The 27,244-nt window shown below is 44.2% G+C and overlaps 3 protein-coding genes across 4 annotated transcripts; 1 reads left to right on the top strand and 2 right to left on the bottom strand.

Moving 5' to 3' along the window:
• LOC105011741 (cytochrome c oxidase assembly factor 7) lies at positions 1-2,776 on the bottom strand. Of its 2 annotated transcripts, XM_010872030.4 has the most exons (4): positions 2,709-2,776; positions 2,387-2,524; positions 2,045-2,185; positions 1-1,205 (listed from the first exon to the last, which is right to left on the bottom strand). In XM_010872030.4, the coding sequence occupies exons 2-4, from the start codon at positions 2,490-2,492 to the stop codon at positions 763-765; spliced, it is 690 nt and encodes a 229-aa protein (XP_010870332.1). In that variant the 5' UTR covers positions 2,493-2,524; positions 2,709-2,776; the 3' UTR covers positions 1-762. The 2 variants fall into 2 exon arrangements, with proteins under 2 accessions (XP_010870332.1, XP_034149551.1); XM_034293660.1 differs by having other exon boundaries at positions 2,387-2,740.
• Positions 2,777-2,821: 45 nt separating this feature from the next.
• On the top strand, positions 2,822-10,797 carry zyg11 (zyg-11 homolog (C. elegans)). The gene is made up of 18 exons (XM_010872027.4): positions 2,822-3,240; positions 3,415-3,580; positions 3,744-3,955; positions 4,062-4,379; positions 4,564-4,677; positions 4,792-4,908; positions 5,852-5,992; positions 6,267-6,443; positions 7,409-7,473; positions 7,553-7,652; positions 7,758-7,808; positions 7,910-8,071; positions 8,394-8,441; positions 9,016-9,213; positions 9,865-9,917; positions 10,032-10,129; positions 10,406-10,609; positions 10,691-10,797. The coding sequence occupies exons 1-18, from the start codon at positions 3,217-3,219 to the stop codon at positions 10,705-10,707; spliced, it is 2,265 nt and encodes a 754-aa protein (XP_010870329.2). The 5' UTR covers positions 2,822-3,216; the 3' UTR covers positions 10,708-10,797.
• A 2,982-nt stretch (positions 10,798-13,779) lies between these two features.
• echdc2 (enoyl CoA hydratase domain containing 2) lies at positions 13,780-26,766 on the bottom strand. Its single transcript, XM_010872032.3, has 10 exons — positions 26,331-26,766; positions 25,763-25,830; positions 22,163-22,250; positions 20,804-20,890; positions 20,427-20,519; positions 16,208-16,264; positions 15,920-16,107; positions 15,060-15,110; positions 14,932-14,979; positions 13,780-14,857 (listed from the first exon to the last, which is right to left on the bottom strand). Exons 1-10 carry the CDS (start codon positions 26,566-26,568, stop codon positions 14,780-14,782), a joined length of 996 nt encoding a protein of 331 aa, XP_010870334.2. The 5' UTR covers positions 26,569-26,766; the 3' UTR covers positions 13,780-14,779.
• Positions 26,767-27,244: the final 478 nt, after the last annotated feature.

Below are 27,244 nucleotides of genomic sequence, written 5' to 3'. Positions count from 1 at the left end.
TCTAGTCTGTCAACTTTAATGTTTGGCACAAACCCAGCCATTCACAATGTTTTCATTTGATTAGGTAACTTTAAAAAGCCCATCAGCATTCGGGATACTAATGAGGCCTTATTGCTTAAATATAGCATCAGAAGGTTGGATATTGCATTTCGTCTTGGTGATCATTATCTGCAGCTGGCTCTGATCCTAGTTTAATAAAAAAGGCAGGAGAGTTAGCTCATCCTTGGTGGTCAAATCCTCAACCTTCTGGCCTGTAACCCTTAATGGCATACTCAAGTAGTGAAGTCAAGAACAGGGGGTCACGTGGGGGAAAAAAAACATTTACATTGGATAGGGTTGTGTTAAAACAAAAAAAGACATCTGGACTTGGACAAGACCTCCCCCAGGTAATAATAAGCTGTCCATAAGGTGTTATTCTAAACAGATTTTTATTCAATCTAGTTCTTCTCAATGCTTCGGCAGATATGCCTACTAAAAATGTCATCCATATTTAGATCAACAATCTCATAAGGATTGACAAAATAAGTAAGTCCTCCATCGAGAAGAAATAACAATGTATAACAGGATAAACCAATCATAGAAAAGTTAGAGAATCATTCTTCAAACATTTACCAGCACTAAGCAGACATGTCTATGTATTGTGTCAGGCTCACACCCAAACAATACAAAGGCATGCCCTACTGAACCTGCTCATCTCATAAACACATTAACCATTTGGTACGATATAGATTAATTTCACTGACTTTCCTCTGAGCGACCCATTCATTCCCCAAACTTGAGCTGCCTTTCTTTCTCTTGAAAGTGCAACTCTTTGGCTCTGTTCTTCAGTTCCTCTGCCTTCTTTTCATCTACCGGCGCCCCGTCCCCTAGTTTATACATTCGGCTGGCATTGGCACAGCCCCAGACATGACCCAGCTCACACGCCCTTGTAGCATACCTCAGTGCCTGGCCCATGTCCTTACTCAGGCCGGGAAAGCCCTCGATAAACATGGCACTGAGGTTGAAGCAGGACGGAGCGAATCCCCCCATACAGGCCTTCTCATAGTACTGCCGGGCCATCTTCGGGTCAGGGCCCTTCTCCATGGCTCGACCGTCATGGGCAAGGAGACCCACATTGTGACAGGCGTCAACTGACTTCTTACCGCCAGCGCTGCAGGCCGTCATAAAGCAGGAGTAGGCCATCTTCAGATCCTCTGCAACACCCCCTGGTGGAGAGATTTAGAACATTGTGAGCTTGAGCACTTGGACATTGAATGAGCTCCAGTTTTTAAGATCTTGATTATTGTGACACTTCTCCACAGTCCTTCAGCCAACACACTTTATTAACAATTTGCCTTCTAAACTAAATACCATGATTCATTGTTTATTGGAGTCAAGTGTGTTGGCTGAGGCTGGGGAAAATGTGTGCCACCAATGAGGCCCTCGGGAACTGGTGTTGCCAATCCATGATATTAAATTAATTCAATGTTTGTGTGTGTTTCTGTTATGACAATCCAAATAGTATTTTATAAACATAATTTGGAATTCAGCTTTAGCACAACAAAATCATCTTTCAAGTTGACCTTCCTGCCTCTAAGAAATGTGAATTTTCATTGGCTTTCCCAATACATCAGACTGTTACCGTGGCTATTTCATGGATAATAAATCCACCTACAAAAAAAAGTCAGAATGTTGAATAAAACAAAATGTACCAGTTATCCATCCACTGGAATGTACTAATAACACACAGTTTTGGGGCAATGGTCTGTTCACGGCACTATCTGCTTATATACCTGGTCTGAAGATATACCATAGGCTACATTACTCTCCCAGTTAGAGGGTAGTACTTGAGGTACATTTCACTCAGCATTGGGATTCATTCTGATATACATACAAAATCAACAGTCCTCAGTCCAAGTGTGGATGAAGTTCATTAATGCACAAGTACTTTTCATGAAGTGTCCATACATGTTGCACTCTCAGATTCTGAAAGGGCCTATCTCAGGCTTTACTTCTGTAAACTGCTCGTGAATGTGATTACGTTGAGATTAAAGGAGTTATTTACCTTTGCCTTGGATGTGGTAAGCCCCAAGCTTGTAGCAGCTTTCACCATGTTTATTCACCTCACAGTTGTATTTGAGAATCTGCGCGGTAGATTCAAAGTTTTTCTTAACTCCCTCCATGTAGTCAGCAAGTCGTTGACACCCTGACAACAGATTACATTAATGCATAATGTGGTAGACACAAGGTGGAGTATAAAGCTTACGAAGCTTCTAGGCAAAATTGTATTTTGTTGTTGCGAAATGAATACACCCCTGCGCCGAACAGCTCTGACATGGAGCAACCCCAACAACAGCCTATATGTACTTCAGCACCCCTACATGGGACAGCTCACAACGTGCCTTACCTTCAGGGTCCTTCTCTCTGTAACACTGGTAGCTGAATTCAACACCGATATTATCCAAATACTGTTTCACCTCCTTTTCATCCTCAAAGTTTATGAGCCCAGCCATGATTCGAACGGAGCAGTGTCTTCAAAATCAGTCCGAAAAACACACGTGTTGAAAAGTACCCAACTGACCTTGATGTTGAACTGGTGAGGTAGCTAATAATTTCAGAAATATGCTATGGTCCGAATTAATAACAATGTTCGAGTATTTAGAGATACCATAAACGGACAAGCAGTCTAACATGCATAAAAAACTGTTTTATTAAAAATGAGCTTTTACATTTGCTATAGCATGAATGGTTTTAGCTGCCTCCTTCCTGCTTTTAAATTCTGAACTGAAAGGCTTCCGTAATCCCGCCCCCTCGGACGGCGAAGAACATCCTGTGTGATGACCTTTGTTTACTGTCTGTCAACAAAACATTTTTTTCGTTCCCACGGGCTAATTTTCACCTTTGCACAGGTTATATGTTGATTCGGGAAAGTGTCAGCCTTGTTAATTAACAGATATGGTTTGAAAATGAAATCGGAAAATGATCTCAACAATCTTTCGTTATTCTTTTGCCGGAACATTCATTTTCTAGTTTCTTCGGTAACGCGTTAGCTAACTAATTTAGCAACCTACCGCTACCGCTAGGTTATTGACTGTCGCAATAACAATTTTCAGCAAGATTAGCTAGATACGGTGAGTAGGCAAGTTAAGCAAGACTAGTCGTCTTAAGTAGACAGCGATACTTTTCTTTGCTCGGGATTCAAGCCTTTCTGTCTGTTTTACCTGACACTGTGTGAAAATGGCCTGCTATTTCTTGAACATGGTGAGTTGTATGTAAATTTATAAATGTAACTACAATACAGGTACCTACCTCCTTCTGGATGTAACTATCTGCTGTGTATTTCAGATTTAGTTAGTGACCATGCATGGTATGGCTACTTTTGCGTTTGTAAGTGTTTAATGCCGATCTATGATTGTGCATGTGTGTGTATTCCAGGACGAGGCATCCCCTGCCTCTCTGACGGACCTGTGTCTGTCATACGTCAGTGGGAACCTGGAGAGGTTCTGTGTGAAGCATGCTGACGGATCTCTCTGTCTCAGAGATTCCCTGCTGTTCCCCCAAGAACTAGCTGACCAGCTGCTGGCTAAGATGGCCTCTGAAGGTGAGTAAGGAGAATGATGTAGTCGGCAGTCACATATCCAATCATAGCTGGATCATTATTAGAACCCAAAACTCTCATATTAGAGTCTTCAGCAGATTGGGGCAAATTGAAATCCTTGAGTGATTCCTCCCCTAACCCCAGTTAAAAAGTGTGTTGTTTTCAGGTCTGCTGAATGACAGTACAGTGGGGGTGTTCCGTAGCTGTGAGTACCTGCGCTTGCGCCGTGCCCGTATCCGAACAGCTCGTATCTCTGCCGAGGCGTTCCAGAGAGCTTTGTGTCCTCACCGCCTGCTGGAGTTAGATGCTGCCAGGGTCAATGCTGACCTTACCATCTCTGACATACTGCAGGGACTTGCTACCAACAAACACTGCCAGGTAGAAACACATACACACACACAAACACTTGCTAAATGTTCCCCAATAACAGAGAGTCAATCCGGGACAGACACCCACCAACCCTCTCCCCTTTCCCCCTGCCCAGGAGAGCTTGCAGAGGCTGGTCCTTACAGGCCTTACCATGTCCACTCTGGAAGAACCACTGCGTCACCGCTTGAGCTCTCTCCGCGGTCTCCGCTCTCTCTCCCTGGCCAACGTCGACTTCTACGACTCCGGCCTGGCTGATGTATGCTCCCTGCCCCGTCTGGAGAGCCTGGACTTGTCCAACACCTCAGTGACCAACCTGAACCCTCTACTGGGCCTCCGGGAGAGACTGAAGGCACTGACACTACACCAGCTGAAGAGGCTGGAGATGAGCACCACACAGGTTCTGGCGGTCATCGGACAACTGGAGGCTCTGCAGGTGGGTTAGGACTTCTGTAAAGCTGAGCTTCCGTATTCATTTCCTCAACTGTGGAGAGCGTGGTTACTTTATTGTGGAGTCAAGTTTCCGGAAATGTTTTTGATTTGGGTTTAATTATAAACCCAAACTTGTGTGTGTGTGTGTGTGTATGCGTGTGTGTGCTTGCGTCTCTGAACTCATGCAGCACCTGGACATTAGTGATGATAAACAGTTCACTTCAGACGTGGCTTGTCAGCTGCTGTGCCAGCCTGGGATCCTGCCTGCTCTGATCTCTCTGGATGTGTCCGGACGCAAACAGGTACCTGACAGATCAGTGGACCTTCAGACTACAGTTATGGGTAGATTTATTTTATTGCAGAAGTTCCTGTGAGTGTAGAGTGTATACGTGGTGTGTGTTTGTGTGTTACTTCAGGTGACCGATGTAGCGGTCAAAGCGTTTGTAGAGGAGCGTCCGGGGATGACCTTCGTTGGACTGCTTGCTACAGACGCTGGCTTTTCCGACTTCCTCAGTGGGGAGGGTAGCCTCAAGGTGAGTTTGGCAACCCCCCCCCCCCCCCCCCCCCCCCCCACACTCACTCTCTTTCTCGGGCCTGTTGTTTTGTTTGTAAAGGAAGCAGCATACTGAGAGACATGTATATCTGATACTCTGTTTTTCTTCTTGTTGTTTACTGATTAATGTACCGTAGAGGGAGATAGCGTAGGTGTGGGCGATATGGATGGTTGAATTAGTATGCCGGTTTAAATATGGATAGGCCCATACCATATGTGCCATGGTTGGCTAGAGCATGGATTTTGTAGTCAAAGAAAATCGTGAGGTTGTTGCAGAAATGTTGGATAAACCTTGATCAATAAGAGATGCTATATAATACTATATACTATAGTGTATATATACTAGATTCTATATAATCCGGCTAAGGATTACACACGATTCTCTTTCAATGCAAAGAAACTCATGCACCATAAACAGCAATGATAAGTGGAAAAATAGTGGGCAGTGCGGAGGAGGACTGTCCCCTGTTCCCCAAAGACATGGTCAAGAATTGGTTAGAAATAAGTGGCCTTCCTCTATCATTTGGAGATGGTTCCAATTCAAAACGTCAGATTATGAGAAGTACTGCAAAGTATGTGGTAATACATGCAACGTCTATCACCACAAGAATCAGGGAAGTGGTGGTGTCGGTATTGTTTTAGTGAAATATGGCCTGATATACAAAAGAACTGCACAGAAGAAACCCAATAGTTCACTCTTAGTAGTTGCCATCCTAGAGTCTTGAACCCTTTTATTGTAATTAAAGGAAGAAAATGACTTGAATGTACTGGGATATGCAACATTTATAATATACCGTCATATGACTTCCAGGCTGTATCTCCCAGTCCCCCTAACTAGCACTCAAGGATTATTTGGCTCTTCCTTTCATACCTGCTACATTCCAGTGCATTTTGACTTGATTTGTGTCGTCTGTTTATGGCAGGTGACAGGAGAGGCCAATGAAACTCAGATTTGTGAGGCGCTACGTCGCTACAGTGAGCGGGAGGGCTTCGTCAGGGAGGCTCTGTTTCACCTCTTCAGTCTTACACACATCATGGAGAAACCTCGGCCTGACATACTCAAGGTACAGTATACACACACACACATACACACACACACATACACACACACACATACACACACACACACACACAGGGGATTCTGCAATTACCTCCATTCTCCACCCTCACACTAATGATTTCCAGAGTTTTCAATCGTCCACTGACAACTCATTTGTTTCAACGCTTTATTTCACAATCCATCTGACTCTTCTCCCTCTTCTTTCCTATCTCCCCCCTCTCTTCTCTCTCCCCTGTCTCTTCTCCTTCCCACCTCCCTCCTCCCTCCCTGCCTTGAAGTTGGTTGTCCTGGGGATGAAGAACCACCCTGCCACCCTTAACGTCCAGCTGGCAGCCAGTGCTTGTGTGTTTAACCTGACCAAGCAGGACTTGGCAGCGGGCATGCCTGTAAGACTACTGGGCACCGTTACTCAACTGCTGCTGGAGGCCATGAGGACCTTCCCTAACCACCAACAGGTACAGACACACACACACACACACACATTTATCCCTTATCAATGTAGGTGGCACAAAGATTGCCTTGACTCTTCAGTGCTTGAAACTCACTGAACTGTGTAGAATTTTAACAACCAAGAAATGACAGAAGATTATGTTTGACCCTGAAAAGGGAAAGGGAGGGTGCAGTTTTTCCATTTGACCTCGAAAGCCGGGATGACTTCTGTTGACCAATAGAAATGTTCTCATGGACCTATAATCGTTTCTGTTAAATTACTATTGTGAAACTTTATCATTCCACTTTTACTGCAGTTATATTATGGACAATGCAAAAAGTAAACACAATATCCCGTTTAAATAATTTATTTGAATGTGCAAATAAAATTAGCATTGAAATAGAAATCAAACATTACAAGAGTTGTTTTGTGCATCGACATTCATTAATATAAACAGTACTTCAATCTCCACACAGCAAGGCCGACCTTGACCTCTGACACACAGCAAGGCCGACCTTGACCTCTGACACACAGCAAGGCCGACCTTGACCTCTGACACACAGCAAGGCCGACCTTGACCTCTGACACACAGCAAGGCCGACCTTGACCTCTGACACACAGCAAGGCCGACCTTGACCTCTGACACACAGCAGTATCTCACTAGCTTCTTTTGTTCTTGGTCGGTCTGAAATCTGACGGCCGTGGACATCCAAACTATGTACATTTCCTAGCTGGAAGTCCCTTTGAAAAAAATAATCTGTTAAATTACTAAAATATGTGTACGAATATAAGTACCGCAATTGTCATGAGGGGGTGGTATTTCAGCACCTTTTCTGCTCTGTGTAACCATCACACACTACATAACCAGGTTCTATACCTGTCTCTACAGACATCCAGTTCATTGACTTACAAACACAGAATGGCTTAGAGCTGCTTGGTTGTGTGCTGTTTTGTTTGTTCTCTGACCTCAATCTTGGATCCTCTCTCCAGTTGCAGAAGAACTGCCTGCTCTCTCTGTGCAGTGATCGCATCCTGCAGGAGGTCCCCTTCAACAGGTACCCACAATACAGTTATTTTGACTGGATGACTGTGTGTGTATGTTTGTTTGTGTACCATTTGTACCATTTGTTGCAGGTTCGAGGCAGCTAAGCTAGTGATGCAGTGGCTTTGTAACCATGAGGACCAAAACATGCAGAGGATGGCTGTGGCTATCATCTCTATACTGGCTGCCAAGGTAGTGGATGTGTGTGTGTGTGTGCGTGTGTTGTTGCCAACTAAAGCAGTATGATAAGTGTGTGTGAGGTTTGGTCCTTACTAACGTTTGTGTGTTTGCGGTCAGCTGTCAACAGAACAAACAGCCCAGCTGGGTGCGGAGCTGTTCATTGTGAAGGTAAAACAGTGTTCCCCCAACACGTGCTGTTCCTCCTTCACTGACCCTGCTGGTCATGGGCTCATACACTTTGGCCTTCCTCTGTTCCACCCCCTCTGCAGCAACTCCTTCACATCGTGCATCAGAAAGCGACTCAAGGCATGGTGGACGCCACCCTTAAGTTCACACTGAGCGCGCTCTGGAACCTCACTGACGAATCACCAACAACCTGCCGTCATTTCATAGAGAACCAGGGACTGGACCTGTTCATTAAAGTACTGGAGGTAATTCATGACAATCACATTCTCTCTGACCCCAAGGCATTAGGAACCTCATTTCTGAATGGGTTGAGGGTTAGTTTAATTTGGGATCTTTAAGATGCCCATGTCCTAATCATAATACCTACTCTAACTCGTTTGAAATATCAGCTTCAGAGAGGGGATGTCTGTAGGATTTCCCAAGGATCCTTTAGATGTTTCCCTGTCTGAATTACAAGCTGGGGCCCTTCACGCCTCTCTTAGGGCTGTGGGTGTGTCTATCTGTGGACTATGGGCTATCCTGAGTCTTATTCAGCCTCTGTCCTTGTTTTCTTTTCTCCATTTGCAGTCATTTCCCTCTGAGTCTTCCATCCAGCAGAAGGTGTTGGGTCTGCTGGTAAGTCATATTGAACCTTTGACTGAACAACTGTCTGACAGACTGATCTCCCTCACTGATTATTTTCTATCATGACTTATGGTCCTTTTAGTTCTAACTTTTAAGAACAGCAAAATCAGCAACAATTATAGATGCATTTGAATTCAATGTCTTTAAGGGATTGATAAAAGACTGAACTAGAATAGATAATTCAGTGATCAATATAGTGTTGTACCTTGACCCAAATAGCCTTACACAATAAACAGCTCTTCCAGAAGCAAAATACAAAGACTGTGAGTCTTTCTCTTTAATCAATCCATCCATGTTAGTGAGATAATATTTAACATTTTCATTAATGAAGAAATAAAGGAGTTGTTCACTTTTTCTTTTTTATTCTTTAAAATATTCCCCAGAACAGGTTTAGGAGAGTCAAACATCAAGATGCGACCTCCTATGCATATCTAGCCAATCACACCACAGCAGGACCAAAGGCACTGAAAAAATACCTAGTTTACTTTGCTTTTGAATGGTCCCTTTTGAAGTGCTTAGGAACCGTAGAGGACATGGTTGTGATTTGTTTGGCTCTTTTCTCTAGAATAACATAGCGGAGGTGGGAGAGCTTCACGTGGAGCTGATGGTGCAGGGCTTCCTGGATCACATCCGCTCTCTGCTTCACAGCCCTGAGGTGGAGGTGTCCTACTTTGCTGCTGGTATACTGGCCCACCTGACCTCCAGAGGAGAGGCTGCTTGGACGCTAAGCAACACACTGAGGTCTGACCTGTTAGAACAACTGGTACGTGGGGCGTGTGTAAATATGTGGGCGTGTTAGGATGTGTTCCCATACAGTGCATTACAATATTCATTCCTCTCAGACCTCCCATGTTTGGCTTTACAAAAGTGATTGAAATCACTTCAATTGAGCTGCCTTTTTTGTAGTGGATAGAGACAAAAAACTGTTGAAGATATTAAAGTTGAATCTTACAAATGAATAACAAAAAATATCGATGCTGAGTAAGTATTTTACCTTTCTGCAATGCACATTAAATGCAAATAAAGGCCCACAACGGACTCACATTTGGGCCTAAGATTGTTCGGTTTAGCAGTGATAAATTCCTGAGGAGCACAGAAAATGTGTGTACTGTTCAGGCGTAGCAGACATGAAAACCTTCCAAACTGCTGTTTTCAAGCAGAAAGATAAAAATGAAATGTTAAAGGGAGTTATGAAATCTGGACAAGTCGAGCATGTATACTGTTTTATTTTGAAACATGAACTTCCAGTCCTCGTGTAAGAGGTCACTGTTATGGCGTATCAGCCTGCTTTTCAACTCTTCATACTTTTAACAATCTAAGTTCACCCTCTGAGCTGTCCTGGAGTCAGTTAACTGTTATGCCACCTGTTTGTGTGGGGTGATAAGTTTGTCATGTTGGTCCTCTCCCCCATCAGCACTCTGCCATCCTGAAGTGGCCGACACCAGAATGTGAGATGGTGGCCTACAGGTGAGACCCAGGGAACGTGGCGCTACGCGGCCATGCACCAGGAGACAGTAAACCAACCAAATGTAGCCACCGTGTTAATTCTCTCCTCCCCTTCTCCTCCACCTGTCACCGTAGGTCGTTTAACCCTTTCTTTCCCCTGCTGGAGTGTTTCCACACCCCGGGAGTTCAGCTGTGGGCAGCTTGGGCCATGCAACATGTCTGCAGCAAAAACGGTGAGAGACATCCACACATTTGTTTTTACTGTTTTGGTGGGGACCAGAAAAGCAGTTCTCATTTTCTCATTTCCTTTTCCTAAATCTAAATAGAAATGTCTTTCTTAGTTGAACGATCATTGTAGGGACTTCAGTTCCTATGTATTGTTAGGCCTGGAGTGTACACACACAAACACTCCTAATAGAGCCTAACATAGTTATTTCTGCCTGTTGTAAGTCTGACCTGTTCTGCACTGTGTTCGTGAATGCAAGTGTAATCCTTGTACACGCCTGCAGCCCCTCGATACTGCAGCATGTTGCTGGAGGAGGGAGGGCTGCAGCAGCTGGAGAAGGTCCAGACACACCCCGACACCCACGCCGATGTTATGCGATTGGCCGAGAGCATCCTGGAGAGCCTGCAGCGCCATCAGGCTCGTAGTGGCCGGACCACGCTGTCACAGACGCACGTCAGCCGTCCACCGCAACCACACACACACAAAGGTCAGACGGACACACACTCACACTATTCTGGTTTCAGAACATGTGAAATGTCATTTTAAATGTTGTGTTGTTCTCCTCCAGAGAGCGATGCGCCCTGATCAGCCTCGGCTGCCGACAGGACTCCTGGGAAAGCGTTTGAGCGAGTGGGTGTGGCAATAAAGGTGAATGTCAGAAATTCCTTTTTTGCACATGCACTAATGTTATTTATTTTTTTCATTTCATTTTGGTTCCCACGTAATAAGGAAATTAAGATTTAATAAGAAACTAAGAAAGGCAAGATTGGTTGGGTAACAGAGTCTATAGGATTAGAAGAACTAGTGAAATTAGTGTGGCTCTACAGAGTTTGTTTACTTGTGGCTGTTATTTGTATTTTGCTGTTGGACTCTGGAAGGGCCTATCCTACTTCACACACGTCTTTAACAGTCCGACTACTTGACATCGATTAACCCCATCAACATCATTTTGTTTTACCAGACACTTGGATTTATGCCTGGCGCATAATGTTTGAATTCAGACCCTTAAGCTGGAGAGTCCAACCCCTGTGATTGGCTAATTAGCCCAGATATGCGTTTGGTAGAGTGATTTTCTAGCATGCTAAAGTTTGTCGGATTGTTTTGATTGTTCCTGACTGTTATTATCAGGACACAAGTATGTTTATATTAGGATTATTCATATTCATAGATGGAGGTCCATAGTACTGTCTATATAATAATTATTTAGTGCATTTACAATAATTACAGACCTCACTCACATTGCAAAACTCTTAGTACTATGAGCCTCCAGGACAGGATTTGAGTTCCATCCATCCATCTTCTACCGCTTATCCGGGGCCGGGTCGCGGGGGCAGCAGTCTAAGCAGGGATGCCCAGACTTCCCTCTCCCCAGACACTTCCTCTAGCTCTTCCGGGGGGACACCGAGGCGTTCCCAGGCCAGCCGGGAGACATAGTCCCTCCAGCGTGTCCTAGGTCTTCCCCGGGGTCTCCTCCCGGTGGGATGGGACCGGAACACCTTCCCAGGAAGGCGTTCCGGAGGCATCCGAAAAAGATGCCCAAGCCACCTCAGCTGACCCCTCTCGATGTGGAGGAGCAACGGCTCTACTCTGAGCTCCTCCCGGGTGACCGAGCTTCTCACCCTATCTCTAAGGGATCGCCCAGCCACCCTGCGGAGAAAACTCATTTCGGCCGCCTGTATCCGGGATCTTGTCCTTTCGGTCATGACCCAAAGCTCATGACCATAGGTGAGAGTAGGAACGTAGATTGACTGGTAAATCGAGAGCTTCGCCTTGCGGCTCAGCTCTTTCTTCACCACGACAGACCGATACATCGACTGCATTACTGCAGAAGCTGCACCGATCCGTCTGTCAATCTCCCGTTCCATCCTTCCCTCACTCGTGAACAAGACCCCTAGATACTTAAACTCCTCCACTTGAGGCAGGCACTCTCCACCAACCTGAAGTGGGCAAGCCACCCTTTTCCGACTGAGGACCATGGCCTCGGATTTGGAGGTACTGATTTTCATCCCCACCGCTTCACACTCGGCTGCAAACCGTCCCAGTGCATGCTGAAGGTCCTGGTTAGAAGGGGCCAACACGACAACATCATCTGCAAAGAGCAGAGACGAAATCGTGTGGTCCCCAAACCTGACACCCTCCGGCCCCTGGCTGCGCCTAGAAATTCTGTCCATAAAAATTACAAACAGAACCGGTGACAAAGGGCAGCCCTGCCGGAGTCCAACATGCACTGGGAACAAGTCTGACTTACTGCCGGCAATGCGGACCAAGCTCCTGCTTCGGTTGTATAGGGACCTGACAGCCCTTAGCAAAGGACCCAGGACCCCATATTCCCCAAGCACCCTCCACAAGATGCCGCGAGGGACACAGTCGAATGCCTTCTCCAAATCCACAAAACACATGTGGATTGGTTGGGCAAACTCCCATGAACCCTCCAACACCCCGTAGAGGGTATAGAGCTGGTCCAGTGTTCCACGGCCCGGACGAAAACCACACTGTTCCTCCTGAATCCGAGGTTCTACTATCGGCCGTATTCTCCTCTCCAGAACCCTGGCATAGACTTTCCCGGGGAGGCTGAGAAGTGTGATCCCCCTATAGTTGGAACACACCCTCCGGTCCCCCTTCTTAAAAAGAGGGACCACCACCCCGGTCTGCCATCCCAGAGGCACTGTCCCCGACCGCCACGCGATGTTGCACAGGCGTGTCAACCAAGACAGCCCCACAACATCCAGAGACTTGAGGTACTCAGGGCGGATCTCATCCACCCCCGGTGCCTTGCCACCGAGGAGTTTCTTGACCACCTCTGTGACTTCAGCCCGGGTGATGGACGAGTCCACCACTGAGCCCTCATCCTCTGCTTCCTCAATGGAAGACATGTCAGCGGGATTGAGGAGATCCTCGAAGTACTCCTTCCACCGCCCGACGACATCCTCAGTTGAGGTCAACAGCTGCCCACCTCTACTGTAAACAGCGTTGGTAGGGCACTGTTTCCCTCTCCTGAGGCGCCGGATGGTTTGCCAGAATCTCTTCGAGGCCAGCCGATAGTCCTTCTCCATGGCCTCACCGAACTCCTCCCAGGCCCGAGTTTTTGCCTCCACAACCACCCGGGCTGCAGCCCGCTTGGCCTGTCGGTACCCGTCAGCTGCCTCAGGAGTCCCACAAGCCAACCAGGCCTGATAGGACTCCTTCTTCAGCTTGACGGCATCCCTTACTTCCGGTGTCCACCACCGGGTTCGGGGATTGCCGCCTCGACAGGCACCGGAGACCTTACGGCCACAGCTCCGAGCGGCTTTGAGTTCTCTCTGAAAATAGGAATTATGTTGGGAAAGTATTTCCCCTGTGGACACAATGGCAATAAATCTACTGGTCATTATAACAATAGAAAACATTTATAACTTTGTACGGTATGAAGATTTATTTCTTGAGTATGTTTCTGTTTTGCTAATGTGTGTGACTCACACATTAGCAGTATGGTAGACTGTGTGTGAGTGTGTTTTATTGCTAGGTTGTGTGTTTGTACTAGTGTTAGTACAAGGAGCATGTAAGGGGCTGTGAGGAATATACAGTATTGTATAGATTTTGTATATATCTGGATGTGGGTATATGAAAAATGAGTCGTTTTGACGACGGGTAAAAATGTTTTGCACGGAAACCATTTAATACATTTTGTTATTTTGTTTATTACAAATTTAGTTACAAAAGTAATAAGACTGATTGGGCAATTATGTAAAACAGTGGTTCTCAAACCATTTTGGGACTCCCAAATATATGTATTTTAACTATTCCAGATTGAACACTAATAATCAAACTCTTGATTGGTGAATTTGGTGTGCCGGTTCAGGGCTACAACCAAATATGTTGGGTCCCTGAAGAGGTTTGAGGTCCACTGGTATAGACATGTCTGATGAGGACATGGTTGTGGTGATTTATATTAATGCTATAGGCTACTGCTCCCAACTACTCTACATTCTCTATGCAATTGAGGCATGACACTACAATTTCTTGGACTGCTGTCAAATTTCCATATGCTAGATTTCATAAAGCCTACACATTGTGTGCTTGCTACTGCTGCATGGTTCAAACTACCCTTTTCTGGCATCCAGGGAAACAAAGAACAAACTAAACTTTAAAGTTAGCATTTTCTACATTTTACTGGTACCCATTGGCACAGTGTCTGAAATGAGATCAGCATCTGGGTTTTATGCCTCACAGGTAGAACTCTAAGGTGCAAAACATTGGTTCTGCCTCTCTTCCTTGCCCCCCTGAGCAGTTGCTGAACTCAATTTCTGCCACTAGGTGCCACTGGCTACAGTAAAAAAAAATGTCTTCACTATGATGTAAGCTGTGAAAGTTTAGTGTTACGTCTGTATATTCATTTATTGTGAAAGAAGGTGTCCTCTTTTGATATGGGTATTCTAACTGGTAATAGGCTGGATCAGTCCACTTGCATCTGCTAGGCTGAAAAGGCTATTTTGCTGCTGCTGAGGGAAATCTTTCTTTCCAATGTTTCTGAAATAAAGAATGGATACCCCCCAATCACCATAGCCCTGTATGGTTTCAACTTAATCTCACACACACACACAATCATATTTCTAATATAAGATATTAGAAGAAAAAAAAAAAAACACACAGCATCAAAAGAGGTAGAAACACATTCCGGTTACTCTCCAATGTAGCGCGGGGGTCTCTTCTCTAAAAACGCAGCCATCCCCTCCTGTCTGTCTTTCGTTGGGATCACCTGGAGGGTGAGAGAACATTTACCACAACAGTTTGACTCGGGACTGCAACACATTTGACCTTCTGACCCCTTACCCTGGCGTAGCACATCCTCTCTATGGCCATGCCTGATGTGATATCCACCTGATGGACAAACAGAGCAGTTACAGACATGCCGCTCACCTGCAAGCAGATAATCAAAGCGACAACACAAGGTAGCATACCTCCATCCCTCTGTTCATGGCCTCCTTAGCCATCCTCACAGCGATGGGGGCCTGGAAGAGAGAGTTTTAGGCTGAGAAGGACCACCACAGACATGGTCACTTGATAAGTAATTATTTCTAGAAATAGAATGAATCCAAGGGGAACCTCCATTCAAGTCAACTGTCTGTTCTACTTATTATGCCCCGATGCAGTTAATCCGATAACATTTCGGCAATTCAGGAAGATATTTTTGGAAAAACGTGAGACTTGCAATAACTCCCTAACATAATGCCACGGTTTTAGCTCAGCCAGCTAACTGCATTTTGGCTGTATAAAACAGTCTGTAAACATTTGCACTTTGTGCTGTCTATGTTCCATAGTATCCAGTGGTCAGTTGGTTGGTTGGCGGGGGCGGCTGACAGTGGTTTAATCAGTCCATTGCTCTGTATGCTCAACAGTACAAGCTGTCAGTCACCTATCACTGTGAAATGAAGAAATAACTTGTACACTTTTGTTCTAAAACATCCTCAGATAGGAATACATCGTATGGCGCTGGTCTCTTTTAGGGTGATGTTATATGGGGTATGTTTCTAAACTTGGCTGCCAAGCTGCCCCTGTCAACGGCCAATGAGATGTACTGAGAAGAACGTGGAGCGACAGGTCCCCAGCGTGATATGGAGAGAGGAAGGAGCTGAGATTTTGGGATGAAGGGATTGGGTATAGGAAAGCAGTGAGGGAAGGTGCAACACACGAGTTGAATACCTGAGGCGGTGTCTGACCTGTGGCTAGGCTGAAGGACAGCCACTGGGCTTTTCCCCTGTGTGTGTGTGTGTGTGTGTGTGTGTGTGTGTGTGTGTGTGTGTGTGTGTGTGTGTCTAACCTGTGGTAGTATCTCTCTTGCCAGAATCAGCGCTTCTTTATAGGCAGCATCTCCGTCTGGGCTCTGCTCCGTAGCTCTGTTGACCAGTCCTATTTCCACTGCCCTCTGTCCATCCACTTTCTTGCCAGTAAATATGAGCTCTTTGGCTAGGGCAAAGCCCACTGCTCTGGGGAGACGCTGACTGCCCCCTTCAGGTGGGAGATGGAGGACAAAGACAGAGACTAAACTGAAAAAAGGCAAACGGAGCATAACATAACTGATGTGATGGGGAGTGTGTGTGCGTCTTACCAGCCCCTGGGAGCAGCCCCCGTGTTGTCTCAATCAGTCCCATCTGTGCAGAAAAGGCTGAAAACAGAGGACAGGCTTTGGGTATAGACTGACTGATGTGCCTATAAGAGTGAGGCTAATGTGTGTGTACAAACACAAACAGCTCACCATGCCCCCGCCTCAAATCAAACCATATTTTTCTTTGGATTTAGTAGTTTCATATCTAATCAAATATTTGTAAGTTGCTCTGTAAACAAAAAGTGTGTTTCAGATATAAGCAAATCTGTTGGGCTGTTAGATATTAAAATGTCTAACAATTATTGGCCATATGCCAAATCATACTGAGCATTTGACCAAAATAAAAAAAGAAATAGGGTGAAAACATGAGTTTTAGTGGCATTTGGTTGATCTTTGGTGCACTACAATCTCCTACGAAAGTCACATTTATAGGTTTATGAGGGTAACATATGCTATTCCTGTCATTTAGCAATATATTCCCATTTCATTTTCAAAATATAAAATTGTACTTGAATAATCTGTCATTTACATTTCTGACTGAATCTTTTACATCTACTGTATGGTACAGTCGACCTTAATGTTTAAAGAAGATGAAAAGGCAAGTAAATTACAGTGCACATCTGTTAACAGGAATTTACAGACCTGGACACTTTTCTAGATGAACTTTTTAGTCATTTAGCCGAAGATCTACTACAGAGCGACTTCCAGTTAGTGCATTCATCTGAAGACAGAGAAGTTGGACAACCACACAACTCAGTGATAGTAAGTACACTTTAAGAAATGTGGTGATCAGCAGTTAGTGCTTAGAGAAATAAAAATATAATAATATTTTGTGTGGGGAGTGGTGGGAGCTGAGGAGTTTTTAGATCAAAGAAGGAGTTTTTAGAGAAAGTAGCCAGTCGAGAGTGTGGAGGAGCAGGGTGACATGGGAGAATATGGGAAGTTTGAACACCTGGCAGACTGCAGCATTCTTGGTAAGTGGATGGGGTTTGCACAAGCAGGGACAGAGCAAAACCTGACAAATCAGGTCTAAGTGTGCAGAACCCGAGAACCCCAACCCTGAGAGGGTGGAGGAGGTTCTAATGCCGGTTCAGTGTTGAAGGCAACAGGTAGATACTGTATATGACAATGAAAACCACTTGGGCGGAGCAAAGAGACTGACAATTAGGAGATGGGTGAGTGACGCTGTAGTGATATGATGTGTCTTTGGCGAAAAAACAGAGAGGAACATTGGTAGGAGGAAGTGAAAGGATGATGGATCTGGAGGTTTCGGCTGAGAAATCCTCTGAGCCTCAAACAGCACATCTCAAGGATGTGCCAAGTCCAAATGTAGCAAACTCTTCTAAATAAGATCTGTTTCTTTCATTCTTTTTTTTTTAATGGTCTGAGGTTGCTTCTCTTGATAGTGACAATATACTTGCTGGTCCCAGGAATAGATTCTGCCTTATCAACCTTCCACAGTAGAAGTTAAGTTGTTAGGGAGTCACAGAACAAGAGTATTTAGAGTATTAGAAGAGGGGGGGAAAAGTATTTACCTACATGCTCAAATACCCACTGCATGGCAAAAGATCACTCAATTTGTTACAAAATTCACTGGGGAAATTATTTGGAGGTTTGAAATGTTTCAGGAGATCACAATCATTTTGCTTCCAGGAAGACAGATTTACACTCCTCCAAACTGTTTAAAGAACTAGGGTCTGTTTTAGACATACTGTAGGTATTCATTAAACTGTCAGGATCTGCCAATGTCATTGAAGTAGGTCCCCTGTTACAAAAGTGACATAGGGGACCATAGGAACCACTGATTCTACACAGCTGTCTGGCCAGTCGCCAAACTAAAACATGTTGGATGATGAGCATTCTCCTTTTCTAGTAACTACATTTATTTATTTCTGAATGCCTGGAACACTTTGATGCAGCCACTCAGTAACTTTAAGTTTTTCCCAGGGTAAAGATATAAACGGGGGAAAAATGTGAAAACAGAAATAAGGAAGTGTGCACTCCACCACAGGTCACTGCGAAGGTTTGGCACTTGACAGTATTCTGCACTTTCTTTGGACTGTTAGAAAATATACAAATGTTGAATATGCTTACTGGATGACCACAAAACTTTGAGGGAGCATCCTGGAGGACCAGCTCTTTTTTGACGGGTAATCCTGGAAATAAAAATGAAGGGATGTGCCCTATGAGGTGGAAACAGCTTCTGAGAAGCCAGTATCCTGTGGGGGCAACAGAGGACAACAACTAGACCTCCAATAAAAAGCAGGACAGGAAGGACGTCTGGAGTGAGATTCTCCATTTTGTTGACTCAAGCTGACTCGCATTCAATCGTTCTTTTGAGGTCAGCAATTTGTCTGATTATGCAATGCAGATGTATTGGCAAAGATGTTAATTTTAGCGTTCAGCCCAGCAATAGCCATGTAGACTTCCTCAATGAGGGCAGTGTACAGATTTAAGGGCAGTGGATAGATAGGCCACTGTTATAGCCTGTGTGTTTAGTCCAGAATGGTAGCAATATGCTTCAGGTGAAGTTTTCTTGCCCCTTGTAGCAGTCTTACCAGTGGACATCTCTCCAAAAGATGTATTATGCATTCAGAATAAATATATTCTGAGAGAGCATTACAAGCAACCGTGGATTTAATAAAGATTATGGAAGCGAGGCTCTAGTGTAACCTAGATGGCACACCAATTCACTGGAAGTTCAATATTATATAATGTGAAAGTTTTTTTTTCTCCCTCTCTAATAAAATATGAAGGACTAAAATATAGTTGCATTCGTATTAAGGCAAGCATACAATTTGGGTAAACAAATAAAGTGTAATTTCTACTCCGAAGATAAACGTCAACTGCTCTGCGAATCGCCAAATTAGGTTTTTGGGTAACCGTAGCTTACAGAGCTTTTGTGCACATGTCCAAATTCTTGACCACATGCAACAAACTCTGATTGGTCAAGCAGTGACGTTTGGTTGAAAATTGGTTTCTTTGTTTTGGGTAGATTCTGGCTTAATAAATACAACACTGCCCACTAGTGCATGCATTAGTGTTACAACTATGTTGGCAAGCACCTATGTGAATATCTCCGGACAAGGCCCGCTCATGCTCACACAGATGTTGTCGCTGAGCTATGTAAAGGTCTTTACGAGTTACATGGACTTACTCTGTGTGAAATGACTACACCTTCGTCATTTGCCAACATATATAGAACATCTCAGACAAGGTCCCTCAGACAAGTATTGCCTGGTAAGCATAGATTAAACCAAATATTAAGCTATGGAAGCCTCATAAAAAAGGTGATGGGAAACAATAACAAATCCGAACATTGAATATCTCTTCAAGCATGGTTAAGTTAAGTATGCTGTGGATGACGTTTTAAAGCTGAAGTACGTAACTCATCTAAAAGAAATGTCTTCAACCGACCAGGTGAGTTCCATTCTTATCTAAAAGAAGAATTGCCACATCAACATCACCATATAATGCATTTTGCTCCTTGAGTTCAATCCATCATGGATAGGCCAATAGCATCCAACTGCAGACCCGCATCTGCCTTTTGATCTAAAACATCTAACATTCTGAACTGCTTCAATTTTTTTATAAAATTGTCTCGCTGCTTGAGCAACAAAATGAGAGTAGTCGCTTATTTTTTTCAGCCTCAGCTATTTTTGATACGTCAAACTTCCATTTTGCCGGCCATTGTGCGAGCCAGCCACTTTTTAGCAGCAGAACATGGTATACAGATGTTTGTCAGACGCAGGCCTGGGACCATGTGATATGGTAGGAATTCACCCAGAATAGCGTGAATAGAATAGCGATGTGTTAATACAAAAAACTACGTACTTCAGCTTTAAACAACTGAGCTACAAGAATGAAAGGAAACTATCTTAGGGAAGTCAACATGAGGCCAAATTAAAGCAGGAACAGAGTTCAAATACAGTGATGTGAGAACATTGAGGATGGATCAACCACACTGTAGTGAATCTAGTTGGTCAAAGTAAGCATTTGTTGAAATGTGTTCTAAGCCGCAGTCGTTTAAATATCTGAAATGTCAAAGTGCTTTCACTGTGTAATCATCCTAGCCTAGAAATTGGTTTGCAACATCAGGTGTTTGTACAAACGCTGCTTCGATACATTCTGGGGGAAAAGTATCTTCATTTGTCAATAAATAGGGATGGCTCACTGTTGGAGGTGAGAGGCTAAGTTAGTTAAGAGTTCAGAGGTCACTGACCAGCTGTACGAAGGTCACAGGCGAGCGCCAGTTCCAGACCTCCTCCAAGGGCAAAGCCATCCACAGCGGCAACAGTCGGCATGGGCAACAAGGCTGCCATACCAATGAGATGTCAAGAAAGAGGGCATGTGCAGAGATCAGTAAATCTAGGTATAGTTACAGATTATGAACAGAGACATGCAGACACAATACAATGCACAAATTCAAATTACTCTCGTTATATTTGTGTTAAACTCTTGATCTGTGTAGTCGAGAGGCCAGAGGCCTATTAGACAGAGCGAGAGAGAGATTTTAGGGTGTTAAGTGAGATGTACTAGCATGAGAACAGGCTGAAGGCGGAATAAGACTGAGCTTATACACACAGTCACACTCCTTACCAATCTCAGTCATGAGTGAGCGCAGGCTGTGAACAAACAGATCAGATTCGGATTGGTTCATCTCAGCTCTCTCCTTGAGATCAGCTCCTAAGTTACAGAAGACATCACAAACAGTATGTAAGTATGTATGTATGAATGAATGATTGTGTGACACACACACACACCAATCAGCCATAACATTATGACCACCTGCTTAATATTGTGTAGATCCTCCTTTTGCCAGCAAAACAGCTCTGACCCGTTGAAGTATGGACTAGACCTCTGAAGGTGTGCTGTGGAATCTGGCACCAAGATGTTAGTAGCAGATCTTTTAAGTCCTGTAAGTTGCGAGGTGGGGTCTCCATGGATCGGACCTGTTTGTCAAGCACATCCCACAGATGCTCGTTAGGATTGAGATCTGGGGAATTTGGAGGCCAAGTCAACACCTTGAACACGTTGTTGTGTTCGTCAAACCATTCCTGAACCATTTTTGCTTTGTGGCAGGGCGCATTATCCTGTTGACAGAGGCCAATGCCATCAGGGAATACTGTTGCCATGAAAGGGTGCACATGGTCTACAACAATACTCAGGTAGGTGGCACATGTCAAAGTAACATTCACATGAATAGAAGCACCCAGGGTTTCCCAGCAGAACATTGCCCAAAGCATCATACTGCCTACACTGGCTTGCCTTCTTCCCATAGTGCATCGTGGTGCCGTGTGTTCTCCAGGTAAGTGACACACACGCACCCGGCCATCCACGTGATGTAAAAGGAAACTTGAATCCATTGTTCTGTGGTCCAGTTCTGATGCTCACTTGCCCATTGTAGGCACTTTCGACAGGGGATTGGCGTCAGCATGGGCACCAAATATACGCAAACAACTGTGATACACTGTGTGTTCTGACACCTTTATATCAGTACCAGCATTTACTTTTCATTCATTTGAGCTACATTAGCTCGTCTGTTGGATCGGAACCACACGGGCCAGCCTTCACTCTCCACATGCATCGATGAGCCTTGGCCACCCATGACCCTGTCGCTGGTTCACTGCTTTTCGTTCCTTGGACCACTTTTGATAGGTACTGACCACTGCAGGCCGAAAAACACCCCACAAGGGCTGTCGTTTTGGAGATGCTCTGACCCAGATGTTTAGCCATCACAATTTGGCCCTCAGATCCTTCACGCTTGCCCATTTTTCCTGCTTCTAACATCAAATTTGAGGACAGAACATTCACTTGCTGCCTAATATATCCCACCCACTGACAGGTGCCATGATAACGAGATAATCAGTGTTATTCACTTCACCTGTCGGTGGTCATAATGGCTGATCGGTATATATGTGCGCACACACACACGCTCACTCTAAAATCAGTCCAAACCTGCACAAAAGACCCCTGGTACCAGACTCCTGAAGACCACCACCCTTACTGCTGAGTCACTTTGCAGGGAGGATACCAGCGCTTTCATCTAGAGACAGAAAAAGGGGAAGACTGAGAGACATAACTTTCAAAAAGATCTGCTATTAACCTGAATTATCAATGATATATGCATGTGTACCAGAATTCCTGTCAATGAGGTGAATAGATTTTGCACACTCCTCACTTAAATAACAACACACAGCCATTAATGTCTAAACCGCTGGTAACAAAAGTGAGTACACCCCTAAGTGAAAATGTCCAAATTGGGCCCAATTAGCCATTCCCCTCGCCGGTGTCATGTGACTCGTTAGTGTTACATAGTCTCAGGTGTGAATGGGGAGCACATGTGTTAAATTTGGTGTTGTCGCTCTGACACTCCCTCATACTGGTCACTGGAAGTTCAACATGGCACCTCATGGCAAAGAACTCTCTGAGGATTAATACAGGTAATGAATGGAGAACAGGAGAACTTCTTAAAGAAAAACTAACAGGTCTGTGAGAGCCGAAATTCTTACTGGTTGGTAGGTGATCAAATACTTATGTCATGCAATAAAATGCAAAATAATTATAAAAAAATCATACAATGTGATTTACTGGATTTTTAGATTCCGTCTCTCACAGTTGAAGTGTACCTATGATACAAATTACCTGTATTAACTGCACCTGTTTGAACTCGTTACCTGTATAAATGACACCTGTCCACACACTCAATCAAACAGACTCCAACCTCTCTACAAGCTGTGTAAGGACATCAGGGATACAATTGTAGACCTGCACAAGGCTGGGATGGGCTACAAGACAACAGGCAAGCAGCTTGGTGAGAAGGCAACAACTGTTGGCGCAATTATAAAAAAATGGAAGAAGTTCAAGATGACGGTAAATCTCCTGCAAGATCTCACCTCATGGGGCATCAATGATCATGAGGAAGGTGAAGGATCAGCCCAGAACAACACGACAGGACCTGGTCAATGACCTGAAGAGAGCTGGGACCACAGTCTCAAAGAAAGCCATTAGTAACACACTACGCCGTCATGGATTAAAATCCTGCAGCGCACGCAAGGTCCCCCTGCTCAAGCCAGCGCATGTCCAGGTTCGTCTGAAGTTTGCCAATGACCATCTGGATGATCCAGAGGAGGAATGGGAGAAGGTCATGTGGTCTGATGAGACAAAAATAGCTTTTTGGGAGTACAACCCCAAGACAGAGCTTTTTCGGAGTACAAACCCAAGAACACCATCCCAATCGTGAAGCATGGAGGTGGAAACATCACTCTTTGGGGATGCTTTTCTGCAAAGGGGACAGGACGACTGCACCGAGGGGAGGATGGATGGGGCCATGTATCGCAAGATCTTGGCCAACCACCTCCTTCCCTCAGTAAGAGCATTGAAGATGGGTTGTGGCTGGGTCTTCCAGCATGACAACGACCCGAAACACACAGCCAAGGCAACTAAGGAGTGGCTCCGTAAGAAGCATCTCAAGGTCCTGGAGTGGCCTAGCCAGTCTCCAGACCTGAACCCAATAGAAAATCTTTGGAGGGAGTTCAAAGTCCGTATTGCCCAACAACAGCCCCGAAACCTGAAGGATCTGGAGAAGGTCTGTATGGAGGAGTGGGCCATAATCCCTGCTGCAGTATGTGTAAACCTGGTCTAGAACTACAGGTAACGTATGATCTCTGTAAATGCAAACAAAGGTTTCTGTACCAAATATTAAGTTCTGCTTTTCTGATGTATCAAATACTTATGTCCTGCAATAAAATGCAAATTCATTACTTAAATCATACAATGTGATTTTCTGGATTTTTGTTTTAGATTCCGTCAATCGCAGTTGAAGAGTACCTATGATAAAAATTACAGATGTCTACATGCTTTGTAAGTGGGAAAACCTGCAAAATCGGCAGTGTATCAAACACTTGTTCTCCCCACTGTATATCATAATGAGAACAGAAATCAAATGACCCTGATCAAAAGTTTGCATACCCTTGAATGTCTGGCCTTGTTACAGACACACAAGGTGACACACACTGGTGAAAATGGCAATTAAAGGTGAGTTTTCCAAATCTGTGGATTTTTTTAAATTGCAATTAGTGTCTGTGTATTAATAGTCAGAGCCTTGGGGAGCAGAAAAGAACTGTCAAAGTCCTGCGTAACAAGGTAATAGAACTTTATAAAGATGGAAAAGGATATATCCAAAGCCTTGCAAATGCCAGTCAGTACTGTTATTAAGAAGTGGAAGATTCAGGAATCTCTTGATACCAAGCCAAGGTCAGGTAGACCAGGAAAGATTTCAGCAAAAACTGCTAGAAGAATTGTTCGGGATACAAAGAAAAACCCACAGATAACCTCAGGAGAAATACAGGCTACTCTGGAAAAAGACAGTGTGGTTATTTCAAGGAGCACAATACGACAATACTTGAACATAAATGAGCTGAATGGTCGAGTTGCCAGATAGAAGCTATTACTGCACCAATGCTACAACATAGCCTGGGTTACAAAACGCCTCACAGCTTCTGGCACACTGTAATTTTGAGTGATGAGATCAAAATAGGGCTTTATGGTCACAACCATAAGCGCTATGTTTGGAGAGGGGTCAACAAGGCCTATAGTGAATGGTGATGGCTCACTGATGTTTTTCAAGGGTGTGAGCTCTAAAGGCACAGGGAATCTTGTGAAAACTGATGGCAAGATGAATGCAGCATGTCAGAAAATACTGGCAGACAATTTGCATTCTTCTGCACGAAAGCTACGCATGGGACACTCTTGGACTTTCCAGCACGAAAATGACCATAAGCACAAGGCCAAGTTAACCCTCCAGTGGATACAGCAGAAAAAAGTGAAGGTTCTAGAGTGACCATCAGTTTTCTGACCTAAATATCACCGAGCCACTCTTGGGAGATCTCAAACGTGCGGTTCATGCTAGACAACCAAAGACCTGGAGGCATCTTTTCAAGACCTGGAGGCATTTTGCCAAGACGAATGGGCAGCTATACCACCTGCAAGAATTTGGGGCCTCATAGACAACTATTACAAAAGACTGCATGCTGTCATTGATGCTAAAGGGGGCAATACACAGCATTAAGAACTAAGGGTATGCAGACTTTTAAACAGTTAATAATTTTTTTTGATGCCATGTATTGTTTTCTGATTGTGCCATTCTGTTATGACCTACAGTTGAATGTGAATCCCATAAGAATTAAAAGACATGTTTTGCCTGCTCACTCCTGTTTTCTTTATAAATGGTACATACATGACCAATTCTCCAAGGGGATGCAAACATATGAGCACAACTGTGTGTGTGTATACAACTCCAGAAAAAATTAAGAAAGAGGTGCAGTGGTCTCTTAATTGTTTCCGGAGCTGTGTGTGTGTGCGCGTGAGATATATATATATTATCAATTGGGGTTAAGTTTCGGTTTGGAGTGCAGGTTAGGTTTAAACTTAAAGTTTAGGTAGGGGATTGGGGCAAACTTATTTAAAGGTACAATTATATATTTTTGGGCCTCACGTTGATAGGAATTTGAGCTTGTGTGGTTGGTACATGTAAGGCAAAACAGAGGTTAAACCCACCTGAGCGACAAAGACACGACCCAGAGCATTCCTTGCCTTCTGACGACACATCAACACCTCCACTATACCTACAGTGAGAAAGTCACCTGTAATGCCTCAAAATGATGACGCATGACATTGTGGTGTAGGTGGGGTATTGCTTATGCATTTTCCAAGCAGCTACACAAACCCAGGTGCAAGAGGTGTCACATTCGATTTTAGCCATGAAGAGAAGGGTGTCTGTGTGTGTTTAGGCCAGGGGCATATAAACAGGTCAGCTTAACTGTTAATTATTGAACAGTTGACTGGAGGGAAATGGTTGTCAGTCAACAAAAGTTCCTGAAACACAATCCTCCCTATAAGGTTTCAGTGTAGCTTACTTCTTAACCTCTGTCAATAACGTCAGGAACTTTATGGTGATGCAGCTCTCTAACTTCATGTAGCTTTTTGTTGTTTTAGAGTAAGCTCACCTAAACTACCTGTCAATTGCTCTGACTATTCTTTGCCTGGTCAATCATTATGCAATCTACATATTACATATTACATTTTACATTAAACTAAGCAAGATTCAATGTTTGTTGTTCCCTACCAGTGTCCTTCCCATCTAGTCGCTTCAGATCCACTTCCACGGTCTCTGAGGCCTCGGTCTGTATCCACCGGCAGTGTGTAAGAGTGTATCCCAGGACAGAGAATCGCCCGCCGGGCAAGGAGTCCTCTTCCAGTCGGTGTAAATTTAACGAGCTTGTACCTCCAACAGACGCTGGGGATAGTGCACTTAAACCATGGAAATGAGACCAGCGCCTCGCTAATCTACAAAGGAAAGCCATGGTTGTTCCCCGTATGTATATAGTCAAGCGTGTTCTATATCGTTTCAAAGAACAAGGAAGTAGCCTATATCCTAATTTGTGTTAAATTGAATCTCCGGGTCAGTTTACTAAAAAAAAATATCCTTTCATTAACGCAAAACGGATGTTGGATCAGTACATGTAAATAACCCTAGCTTCACGTTTTACGTTTATTCCGCATTCTTTGGTGCCTCCTACCGGTTATTGTACCTGTAAGGTCAACCTCTTTCATTTCGTAGTACAAATATTTGCCTTGGATACTGACAAAAACACGTAACATCTGTTAAAACCTGTTTGAATCTGATGTTTTTTAAGATGTATTATATTTTGAAAATGCAATACGAAATATGACTTAAATGTGTTCAGGGTCAATGACTGGCAATGTAATGTTGCTGAAAAAAGAGCGTTATGGTTTTTAAACGATATTAGAAACGATAATCTTAACCTTACCCTACTCTGTATGCCTAAACCTAATCTAGACATAATGCCTAAAGCCTAAACTTAAAAGTAACCTAGATTCTAACACAACGCAATTGTGCATTTTGCTATAAAACCTTAGCCAGGACATCCCATTTTTCCTACTAGGGACCAATTTTTCAGGTTTTACTGTCTTTCTGGGCAAATCTGGTTCCAACATGTACACAGACCTGGATCACAC

The sequence above is a fragment of the Esox lucius genome, chromosome 8 (assembly GCF_011004845.1).
Source record: "Esox lucius isolate fEsoLuc1 chromosome 8, fEsoLuc1.pri, whole genome shotgun sequence".
Lineage (NCBI taxonomy): Eukaryota > Metazoa > Chordata > Actinopteri > Esociformes > Esocidae > Esox > Esox lucius.
The sequence above is the reverse complement of the archived record's forward strand: the minus strand, read 5'-3'. Positions and strand labels throughout refer to the sequence as shown.